Below are 12,506 nucleotides of genomic sequence, written 5' to 3'. Positions count from 1 at the left end.
CCTGTGTTGTCCAGTATGCGACTTTTGCCGAGCGGTGTGCCACTCAGAGGGCAAAATTTTGCCCAGTAATAAATAAATAAAATAAAGATCGGATCTGTGACTAAAAACTGTGATTCAAACCATGAATTTTGTGATCTATTGCACCCCTAATATCCATATTGTAATTGACCCGGCTATCTAATGTTAGCATGGAAATAGTGTTTCAAATACCAGTACGGAACCAGTTCCAGGTTAGTACTGGTTCTCGATACCCATTGCTATTAATGAATTATTCTGTTCATTATTTCTTGTAATGAATCAATTCACAGTGTAGCCTATTGAGGCTAAGAAGTTTTAAAAAATGAAAAATAAATGTACTGTGACACCAAGGTAACATTTTATATTGATTATTTTGTCACCAACTGTCCAGCCAACAATCTAATACAATATCAGGATGTGTTGGACTTTGAATTAGTTCTCATGGTACGGAAGCGTATTGCATTTACTGGATAAAAGAAAAATTAGACCGCAGATCTTGTAATTACAAGATCCTGATCTCTATGAAATCTTGGCTCGCAATTACGAGATCTGCAGTCTAATTTTTTTTTAATCCAGTGAATGCAATACACTTCCGTAGCATGGTGGGCACGTGGTTGAGTTTGCTTGTTTCCCATGTGGAAAGTTTCTGGTTCAAGGCCACCCCTGCCCATTCTCCATGTAATGTGGAGTTGCATCAGGAAGGGCAGCCGGTAAAATTTGTGCCAAATCAACATGCAGATCCACCACGGGTCTGCTCTGGCCACCTCGAGTGAAACAAGCGAGAAGCAGAAGGGACTGACTTACTTTTTATATTAGAGGACAGGGTTCAGAAGCTGGAGTTGGGAATTATAGTTGAAAATATTGAAATAATTTCTACTATAATGCCTTTATTCTGTGCATACCTGAACATTTTGCCGTTCGTTGTTGTGAATCTGTAGTTCCCCATTGGAGAACGCTGTACATATGTGGATTGACTGGATCTTGCTCACCTTCTGATAGCCACCGGCAAGGTTGGGTAGGATTACTTTGAAATGTAATCCAAAAGTAATCAGATTACAAGTAATCCAAATGTATGTACATACATACATGTAATCCATATGTATTCTTTCAAAGTAATCCTACCCATCCTTGGCCACCGGGTTAATTGAGTGGATCCAGTGTATCTCTACAGTAGGCATACCAGTCTCTACACAGAGACCCATTCATATCCAGTCACCAGGAGTAACCTTTAAGTACTGCAGATACTATGATTTCATATTCTGTGAGCACATTCATGGACCTGAGCAGCGTGCTATCCAGTTCAAGTGATGTCACAGGGGCCAGTGGATTTAAGATGGTTTTAGGTTGATGCTAATCTTCTTGTGGCAAATGCTTTGGATGAGACGACAGTCCCTGCCAATAGGATGCATCAGCCCCACTGGATTAGTGTGCCTTGTCCCCTTCTACATGGTCCTGGCATTCACCAGCATGCATTTTTAACTCCAATTTCTTTACTCTTGATTTTAGTAAGTATGATGCCTAGCACAATCACGATCCCTGCTGTCCTCTGTAGAATGGAGTAGATCCTCGCTGTGAAGTGAAGGTGTGTGGGTTTTTTCTGTGTCAGTGTGTGTACTGTTTCAGAGCGTTTGCCATGCTGTGCCTCTTCTCTCATGGGTTTCTAATGTTTCCAGGGCTAAATTATTTAGACAGGCTGCCAGCAGAGAGGTGCATGATAGCTCAAACTTCGGGGGGGGGTTCCAGCTGTACATCAGGTAAATGGGTAAGTCTAGCTTTGCCTTTTCTCCACTCCTCCCTTTTGATGAAGGGAGTGTAACTGGAGAGCTGAAACACAACACCCAGTTCCATTTTCTGCTTTTATAGTGAACCTCTTTGTTGTCTTCACTGATGCCTAACTCCAATGAGCAGTCGCATTTTGGTGGCTCTCCAAGCCAGCGTGGTCCTGAATGGATTGAAGAACAGCAAACCAGGACCGTAACATCAACTCGCTGCCACCACTGTGGCACAGTTGCAGGGCAAAGCAGTTCTTTGACACTGGGGGAGGGATATGATGGATTGTCGTTTCACCGTTGCCCAGTTCTTGGGCAAAAACAGGATCAAGGATTTCAGCCCTCCCTTCACAGGCAGTTACTTCAAGACCAGCACGGGCAGCGGTTACTGAGGAACAACTCTGTGCCTGAACTCAACAGCAGCCTCTATCTCAAACAGGTGATGGCAGGCAGAGGCTCTATACTTCCCCAAGAATACTATCAGACTGTAACTGCCTTATCTGGTCAGCCGTCTGAAGACCCTGGATTTTATCGAAATAACCACCACCTGCTAAGCCAATCTGCTTCATGCTTTGAGCCGAGCACTGTTCAAATGAGGTCTACCTGGGATCAAGGAAGGGTTACACCATCTACGTTGGCCTCTTTTTCTGCTCTTACTTCTGTGCCTCCTCCCCCTCCTCCTCCACTCCCACCTCCTCCCCCGTCTGTTCATGAGCTTAGCCGTGTGTACAGGGAATCTCTGGGATCTAAGCTGATACCGGGATCCAAGCATATTGGTGGGAGCATTTTCTCTCCTTCAGTGCACAGGGTTGAGCCCCCTCTTTCCCTTTACGCGGCTGAGACACCATCGCTCTCTACTCGACAAGCTTATAACGCTATCAATAGCCTGTCATTGGATACTTACCAGTCAGCTGCCACCACTTCATTGGTGGACCCAGCTTCTCAGGGAATGGACACAGCTCCGCCACGAGCTTATGGAGCCATAGGCTCCCAGAGGCTGCCCTATGATGCAAACTATGTTTCCAGCTCAGCCATGGCAGCTGCCACAGCTGATATGACCTCCAGCATTCCTCTTGAACACCCTAGTGGTGCAGATCCGAAGAAGATGGTGGACCCAGCATTTTTGGCTTTCCTTCGAGCTGAGGGTTTGGCTGAGAGCACTATCACTCTCCTCCTGCAACATGGGTTTGACACCAGTGTCATGGTGGGGATGATGGAGGACCATGATATCTGCTCTGTTGCCCCTAACTTGGCTCAGGCTCGTGTTCTGTCTCGTGTAGTGCTCAGTTGTAAAGCAAATGGGACAACTATGCGACCTCGATCCACCAGCTTCAGCCATCGCAGTGATCTGTACACACAACCCCAAGCTTTGAGCATGGATCCCAGCCTGATGCAACAACCCCACACGACCATGCAAACTGTTTCCCCAAGGATTGGTGAGTTCCTTGGTAGAAGACCCAGCAGTGCCCCAGCCCAACATCTCCTAGAGACCACCACCTACCCAGGACCCCGGCCTTTTGCAACAGGAACTTCTCCAGTCAGCCCTGCAGCATATAACAGCACTGTGACTCAGGGAAGACCCTACATGATGTACAATGCCCACACCGGCCTTGCTATGCCTCCTCTTGGACAGCAGCCTCCAGCAGCCCCAGCCAGCCCTGGAGGAGCACCCAAAACTTACTCTGGCACTTACTCCCCCATTGAGCTGATGAAGAGGGCCACCAACCTTCCCCCTGCATCACCAATAGCAGCACCGAGCCCTCTTCACAGCCCCCAACTTCTCCGGAAAGGGATTAGTGCTGCTCCTGAGAGTACTATTACTCCAACTTCATCTGCTCTTCAAGCACAGAGTCTTAACAACACCAAGATGGTAGGACGTCGCACTGGTCCACCTGTCATTGTCTCAACCATGGCCACAACACCAGACACAAGTAATGCCAAACCTCACCTTACCCACACCTTTCCCACTGGTCTTGTAGCTTTTAGCTGCATTTGTTTATGTGCAATAGCTAATTTTCTTTTTGGCATATTTCATTTCGGAAGTATTATTATTATTGTTATTATTATTATCATGCAACTATTTTTACATGTTTTGCAACTGAGTTGTGATATTTCATCACCCCCCCCCCCCCCCCCCAATATTGGTCACAACAAATTCAAAATCACTGTATGCTTTGGCAGTTACTTTTTCAAGGTTTATTCTGCTTAATTTGTTCAGTGATGGGATAGAAAAGGCAGATTAAGCGTGGGTGAGCAGTTATAAAACTGACGATGCCCCATTTCAAGTATAGGACAAGTTGGAGCTTTGGTGTTTTTTAATTACAGATTTTCCCAGACTACATTAATTAACTGAAATGTATATCCAACTCAAATGTCTGCAGTATTTAAATGTTTATTTAGTTAAATGAGTCATTCAGTTTTACATTGCGCTGCTAATCGGGTTTAGCTGTTTCAAATCCAATTGCTATGACCGGATGTGTGCTATAATAGGTAATGTTATGAGGTAATGTTTTCACCTGTGTTTGTGTGTTGGCACACTTATTCACAAACTAACAAATCAACAAATTAGCTATACACAACTGCAGTTCTACTTTGATTATGTGCTTATTTGATCTTCCTGAAGTTGGACATCGGACACTCTCAAAGAACATTGATTCTCTGCCTGTTCAGTGAATTTCCGTATTTTAAAGTAAACCTTCCACTGTGTCCGTTCCACTCATTATCTTAGAGAATGTAATTAAAGATATTTCCCTCAGTTTAGTAATCAAAATAATTTACTTCAGGGTTGCTATAATGTGGTTCTTTCATATTCAGATATAGAATCTGTAATCTTATACTGCCAATATGAGCAAAATTCACCTTGTTTGAAGATTTTGACCAACGTGAATTAACATACAGTGACAAGATGCACTTTCTGTGGTGCTGTAAAGACAAACATGGAGGGGCTTTTCCAACCATTGAATTGGTCAGATTCAGCATCATGGAACCAAAGAAATGTGGTGTATTTTGAATTGTGAGTGACCCTGCAAAAAACAAAAAAAAAAGTAAACTGAAGCAGAAAGAAAGTGAACCATACAACTATTAATCATAGGCAACCAGAGATCTCATTGGGAAAACTTTGAATAACATCAAGATATATTTCCCACGTTTTGCTGGGTACCCATTAGACTGGTAAGACGACACTCCCGCCGGATTACTGTCACTTGTCAATACTAATGTTTCACTTGGTTTTCTAAAACGAGTCACTGTGGACACTAACATTTTATAAATTTGAAGGTGAACTTTGAACCTCATTCCTATGTGCCCTCTACAAGAGCTCACGGAACAAATTCAACTTGATTTACTCCACAGTAGGTGTTCTTTTTATGCTGATTTGACAGGTTGCTAATTGCCACATGACATTTTTTGCCTCATTTTGCGTGGACATGTTTTTATAGGGTGAAACTGAAATTTGAAGAAAAAGGTGGATGCACATTAAAGTGCGGTTCATATTCCTGTCCAAACCCAACCCTTGTCCAACAGCGAAGTACCCGAAGCCGACGCTGTTAAATATGAGGCCTGACCCACACTGACGTCAGTGACTCAGTTATTTCCATGCTAATGATTGTAATGATAGTCTGACATAAAACACATTTGTGGAAGGATAACCTGCCTTTATTAAACAACTGACAAATTAAACAACATTTATTAACAAAATGAATGTTTGCATCATGTGAAGCACACCTGCTGGCTACCCTGCTTCATTAGTAACCTATTTTAAAAGTCAAATGTTTCAAATTATACTCAGGGTCCTGAGTATACTCAGGTGAACTCAGGGTTGGTTCAGTCACATCAGCACAAAGGCACTGCTGATGTGACGAGCCCGACTCGAACCAGAGTATCATTTTGAAATATTTATCCACGCTCTAGTGTACATGCACCCTGAGATCTGTCAGTGATGATTGTAGGAATTCTGATATGCACATTAAATTTTTCTTATGCCCAGATAAGGTACAAAATATCTTCGGTTCAAATCCCTGTCAGACTGGAAAATCATTCAGGGCCCTTGGGCAAGGTCCTTAATCGCCAAGTTGCTCCTGGTGTGTATGGCATGGCAGCACTCTGACATCAGTGTGTGTATGTGTGTGTGTGTGTGTGTGAATGGGTGAATGTAAGGCATCATTGTAAAGTGCTTTAACCTTAAAGCACTATAAAACTGCAGTCCAAATATATTGTTTGCACCCATACACTGGTTGTGTATAAGTTAGTGATGCTTAAACTGGGTGATCCTGGTATACTTTAATATAACGCAATGCTAAAATATCCTCGGCCGTATGAGCATTGTGTTCTTTATAATTTGGAGTTGTTTAATTAATTATTAAGATCCTATTGTCTTAGTTACAATTTATACATGTTCAATAAAGCCCCTCTGTCAATCAAAAACATTATGTACGTTTTAACTGCATCTACGAGTTTATGACGAGAGTGGAAGTTGTGGTCTGTAAGGTTTGTCCATGACTGTACAGGACAATTTAGCGACAGTACAGTCTGTGAGATTGAGACAGCATTACATGACATATACAAGTAGTGAATATTCTTTATTGTGCAAATCAAGGAATATTTGTAGATCACCCTCTGTGCATTTGCAGGTATTAATGAGATAAATTTAACTCCATAGAAAGTTAGCTTTGAATTAGTGACATGTTTTATAAATGACTCCAGAGGTGTTATTAGGTTCCAAAAACAGCATTTTCAGTTTTAGAAGTGTTTACTTCTTACTATCTTTTACATAATATATGACAAAGAGGATATATTTACACAAGAGGATATATTTACACACAAACGAAACAGAGTTTTGCAGCTAGCTACCAGCCTGTGATGTCACCATGCAAACGTCCACAAAATAACTTCAGAAGTGTTATTAGGTTCCATAAACGACGGTTTCGGTTTTAGAAGTGTTTATTTCTTGCGCATTACATAGTATATGAGAGACATGCATATAAACACAAAGCAAAGTGACGGTGCAGCACTACTCTGATTGGCTGTTAAAATATGTCAAGCCATCTTTGAACTTGTCCAAAGTCTGTGTCCCAAGCATGTTCTTTGTGACTGTGGCAGTAATAGAACTGGACTGATACTGAGTACGGACGCCAGGTCTTTGCAATACCCGATGGCCATATGTTGGCCTCAGGTAAAAATGAAAAGTGCTTGCTTTGTTTTTTATTTATTTATCTTACCACCAAAGGTCTAGCTTTGCACAAATGATAGGATTGTATAAATAATCAGCACAACACTTAACTTTTGCATTTCTGAGTGCCTCTTATTTTGCAGTGCACCTTGCACCTTTAGGGGAAGGGGGTGGAATGAGTCCCAACATATTTGAAAAAATTCTAGGGGATAATACTGAAGTATTTTATTTCCTTCAATTGTATATTTCTGTGAGTTGTTAATATTTTTTATGAGCTGTCATGTTGGACATGATGATGATTATTTTTTTTCCCTCTCCTTTCTGAGGAACTCATTTTGTTAGGGCCCCTTCACACATGAATAAGTAGGAATCACGGAGAATCACAGCAAAACACCCTGAATGAGCGAACCATGTAAACATCGAGCCGACATCGGGAGGGACACACAGTCGGGCAGGCGTGCACGATCCTGCTGCGATGGTTTTGTGCACGTGTACAAAACACAGAGCGGGCAGCTGGAGAATGTGGAACCACATTACGCAACTGCTGTGGAAGAAAATAAAAATAAAAATATTTCGAACCTGCAATTTAACAGACAGAAACTTTACCACTGCGCTACCATCGCTGTCCTATAACAGGAGCATAAAATGGCCATAATCGACAAGGAGATCAATGTATTTTTTAAGAGAAATGAAATGATGTAGACGGCGAAAAAAGCACTGTAATTGCCCCCATTGTGGAGGAAAAAAGAACAGCTGGAACATGTTGCACCACATTGCGCCTCTGCTGTGGAGAAAACAAAATAAAACCACACACCTTTAAAAAATATTGCATTTTATTGAATCCCTCTTATCGAGCAGACAATACAAGTATGAACCGTCTGTTCTTCTGCAGATGACCCATGGTCACAGACATACAGCCATGACATGAAATGAATGCAGTGCGCTCTTATTATGGCAACATCTGCTGGTCTGGCGTGTCCAGCCAGCCCCGCGCGTGTGTCCTGTGGACCATGCACCGCAGGACAGACACCGCGTCATGTGGAACAGAGCTCACATGGGTGACGTGACGCTGTGAATTTCTCCTCTGTGAGATCAATAAAGTTTTATCTTATTTTATCTTATCTTATCTTACATTCAGGTCACCCGCCATGTGTCATGATCCAACGATCTGTTTCACCTGGGACAGCCTGTCAGTGTGCGCGCCGTACGTTGCTCGCTGCAGCCCGTTGCAACAGCCATATGTTTTTATGTATGTCCACATGAGGACAGCAAGCAAACAGATGCACATCACAGTGGACAGTTGTAAGGTCATGTGCGTCCAAACATGGTGTTCCCGGCTTGGCGTGCTGTGTGCGCTCAGACTTCACTGTCTGGCCCGCATGTAATCATGTCTGCATACATATCAGCATTTTATGCATGTGTGCTCCCACGGCACTCCACATGTGTTGGGGGGAACAGGGTGTGTGAAACACAAGTACACGTGTTTCGGGGGGTGCGACATACGTGCACACGTGCGATACACATGCATGCCACATGTGCATTGCTTTCCAACGATGCACTCGTGGTGCCACTTAGACAAATTTCACATCTACCTCGAAAGTGATTGTCTGTTCACTGTTTTCATGCTAACAGCACAAACGACACCGCATTTTCTAAGTGCTAAGCGAGTGGTGTTGGATGTTCGTGTGCGTCACCTCAAATTTGGCCGACACCTGCCGCAAGAGGGATCGAACAGGCTCTCACAGGGCATACTCTGTCTTTCAGCCGCTGGTGTGTGTGCATAATTGCAGTGACAGGTATGCAAGTCGCTGGAGGCAGCTCTGATTTTGCACGTATGGCATGCAATTCCTCCTTCGTGCACTAGTCAACTTCAGTTGTGTTATGTGTGAAGGGGCCCTTAATAATGCACACAGTGAGCGTGGACAAGATTGAATATTCAAACTTTGCTTGTCCTCGTCTACAGTAAACATGTTTCCTGCATATCTAATGGGTGTGTGGGCTGCTGTACTTGTTATAGTTTAATTATTTTTATGAAGTGGTTTCACTTCATGTGTTGTCAAAGAAATTAGAAGCAAAGGTGCCAGATCGAGAGTAGGCGGCCTGGGTAGGAAGTCCCTTTTCAAGCTCGCCGTAAACGTGTTGGTTTCCAAGGTCAATGCAGCAGCCATTTTTACCCCCTCATACATTTTTAGACTCGTCTGCATGGAGCTGACATTTGTTGCTTCGGTAACTTCGTCTGATAATGGGGCTGCTCTCGTTGACAATTGGAAAGCATACTTCTTAATTGTGTGTTGCTAGGCAACCTAGGTTTCAGCAGTAATTAGATAGATAATATGCACATTTAAGGAAAGGGGAAAAGTGGTGCTGTGCGTGCATTGCTGCACATTTATTTTGTGCACTTGTTACTCTCCCTTTTCTTAACAGCTATTTGCACTTTACAGCTGGAGAATTTTAAGTGAAAATAAGACGTTGCTGGGCACTCACTGAAAACATTCCTCTGACTCGCTTTCTGTCCGTCTCTCCGAGTGCATCTCAAGAGATTGCGTCTCAGTTTTGTGCAACGGCTGTAGTACACCCTTGAAGAGTATCTCTCATTATGCGCATGGCGGTTTATGTTCAAACATGCATATTGATGGAAAATTGACTTTAGTCATTTGCACCTACTGTATAAAGCGATAGAGCTTCCAACACAAGCCTGCTTTTTATCATCTGACATAAAAAGTGTACATTTGCACATTGTTTTTACAGTATCCACATTGCTTTATTGTAAAATATTAATTGTCAAGCTGCGATTTGAAAGCAAAGATGGAAGTAGCATTGAAATTTGTTATGAATATATTTCCAGTCGATTAAAAACATAATTTTGTGGAAATAGTTATGAACCATTTTCAATGCTGCTCCCATCTTGTTGCGTACAATGCATTTAGAACATCAATATATGTTTTTGCGTTTAGATATTTTATTTTTAATAATTCAGGCTTCTTTGTATTAACATAACAAATATCCCATTTGAACTCACACTGAAAACAATTCAAAATGAAATAAAATTAGCAAAGCTAGTATAATGAATTGTATCGATGGTATATTTTGCACAATGCAGCTGATGCTTTTTCATCCTGTTTTCTGTAGAAAATCAGGAGCTGGACACATGAACACAGATATAGTTTTCCAGAAAGCGCATGGTAAAGCGCATGGTAGCCTAGATTTGATCTGTTTTCTCATAATAAAGTCTTTGCTCCACTCTAGGCCTGCCACAAATGATTATTTTGATAATGGACTAGTCGCCGATTATTTTTGTGATTTGACTAATTGAATCATATGTAAATTGTGGCTTATTGCACCAGCATGCAGCTGTTATTTGTCTTTGAATGTTGCTATTGTTTATTATATCATTTAATTAATTATTTATTTTACTGTGTGTTACTGTTGTTTATATTATTAATATTGTTTTAATGCATTTGTGGCAAATAAGAAAATTGAAATTGAGAGGGAGAAAGACCATAAGAGAGAGTGAGTCTTACCTTCTCAAATACATACATACAGTATTTTACGATAGCACAGTCACATTAGCACACAAATATATTATTAATGTCTTTAAATGAAAATATAGTCAAAAATTTCAAGATGCACATAGATCCTTTATTATTATACATAATAACAGTGCCTTACTATTTCATGACACCTTGCCCTTTATTGTTCAGGTGTTTATTAAATCATATTTTTGGGGACTGCGTGGTGGTTCTCCTAATGGTTTACTTTGTTGTGGACATTAGAGGTTGTAAGATGCTTCTTTTTTTTTTTTTGTAATCCTACAATAAGTGGAGCTAATGGGCGAAGCTACCAATAACTGATAACAGTGCTAACAACGTTAGCATACAACATTAAATCCGATGAGTTTCACTCAGTGTGTCTACTGCAACAGAGGCATCTGATCCATTAGGACGTTTGCACTCTGTGAGCACGGTGCTCTACTTTGGAGTATTTTATAACACCTGGAATAATCTGGTTTTTGCATCAACAATCATCTTCTTCTGTAGTTTTTAACACCAGTCGACATCTTTATTGTTGCATTGCTGCCACTTGCCACCAACATGCATTACCACGATAGTGCAATAGAATGGAAATCTCTACTGTCGACCAAAGTTATATCATTTATACCATCTACCACATATACCGCACACTCCTACAGAGACAACTGTCCCTCTTTGACAGCCACAACGTGCTTTCTTCTCAGATGCTCCTGCATCGGCGTTGTACTGCCATGGAAGGCAAGTTCTGCCTTGCAGATTTTGCATTGCATGCTTTTCTCTTTAATTTGGTTAAAATGTTCCCAAACCTTTGAGCTTTATTGCCAGCTAGCCTTGATATGAGTTGGGCATGACTTTTCCGGTGACATCACGGCTGACCCGGATTACCACTATTGCGAATCTGTGCCAAGGACAGAAAGGCAGTGGAAGGTACAGCAGCAGTTTTGAGAGAAAAACAAAGCTTTAAAAAATAAACGATGACATTGAGCATTAGTCGGCTAATTGTGGCAGCTCTACTCCAGTCCACCATGAAGCTGTGACTGGTGATACAGTTTATCCAATCACAGTCAGAAAAGCTTGTAACAGTTGTCATGGGCGTCTTGTTGGCTTCCCTCACTACTCATTTAAGCACAGTAACTTGGTGCTTAAGAACTGTCCACTGCAGACAGACTTACTTTTTAATAGTTGACGTAAATGAAGTCTAAGACATGTTCATATATCCACCTCCTGACTTGTCTAAAGAAAACAGCCAGTAAAAGTGATGTGTTATAGTTAAGGGTGCAATCTGTTATTTTAGCATATTAATATTTTTTGTTTAATTTAGATCAGGTTATAGAGATTTGCTTCTGGTGTGAGTTTAATGGGAATACACTTACAAATTTTACTATAGAGAAGCCTGAATGCTTTTTGAATGGAATAAAGTAAAATATCTAAAAACCCAAAAGTATGAAAACTCTATGCATTTTAAAAGGGGCAAATGGGAGGTCCCTGGCTGTGTACTCGTCTCTGCAGGGTGCCGTTTTAGTTGGCTAAGGCCATTAATACTGTTAGTAATGACATTAAATGATCGCGTTGAGCTTAGCGACGACAGTTCCTCTCCAAACTAAAGCAGCGAGAACACCGGGCGGCACTAATGCTGGTCATGGAGCTGTCCGCCAGTCAAGTCCCACAGAGCGGCACAGGTGGGTGAACGGAACGTCAGTGTCACATGAGCTGATTAGCAACCTGCTATCTGGAGATGTGAATGGCTAACGGTCTGTTGTGTGTGTGTGTGTGTGTGTGTGTGTGTGTGTGTGTGTGTGTGTGTGTGTGTGTGTGTGTGTGTGTGTCTAGTAGACTCACTGAGGTTGACACATCGCCTGCCAACACATGGTTTTCTTACAGAGATAATCCTGCGTGTGATCCACAGAACATCTTCAGCTGTGCTTTTCTATGCTGGAGTATTAAAAAAAAACGGCGTGTGGGTGCCGAGCTTTTAGTTCATCAAATGAAGTTTGACCAGAATTGGACAGCAACCCTTCAGAG

At 41.9% G+C, this 12,506-nt stretch overlaps 1 protein-coding gene across 4 annotated transcripts in view; it reads left to right on the top strand.

Annotated features, from left to right (window-relative positions):
- Positions 1-12,506, top strand: part of ctbp2l (C-terminal binding protein 2, like) — a 312,102-nt gene that overhangs the window by 196,096 nt on the left and 103,500 nt on the right. Inside the window, exon 1 of one of the 4 annotated variants that reach the window (XM_034193700.1) lies at positions 1,879-3,718. The exons of 2 other annotated variants lie outside the window; for them this stretch is intronic. In XM_034193700.1, coding sequence (XP_034049591.1) covers positions 1,906-3,718 — 1,813 coding nt within the window. In that variant the 5' untranslated portion in view covers positions 1,879-1,905. Of the gene's footprint in view, positions 1-1,878; positions 3,719-12,506 lie in introns of those variants that run through there. One more of the 4 variants, XM_034193699.1, reaches the window with a different exon arrangement.

The sequence above is a fragment of the Thalassophryne amazonica genome, chromosome 18 (genome assembly GCF_902500255.1).
Source record: "Thalassophryne amazonica chromosome 18, fThaAma1.1, whole genome shotgun sequence".
In the NCBI taxonomy this organism is placed as follows: Eukaryota; Metazoa; Chordata; class Actinopteri; order Batrachoidiformes; family Batrachoididae; genus Thalassophryne; species Thalassophryne amazonica.
Note: the sequence above shows the minus strand (reverse complement) of the source record. Positions and strands in the feature narration are given on the sequence as shown.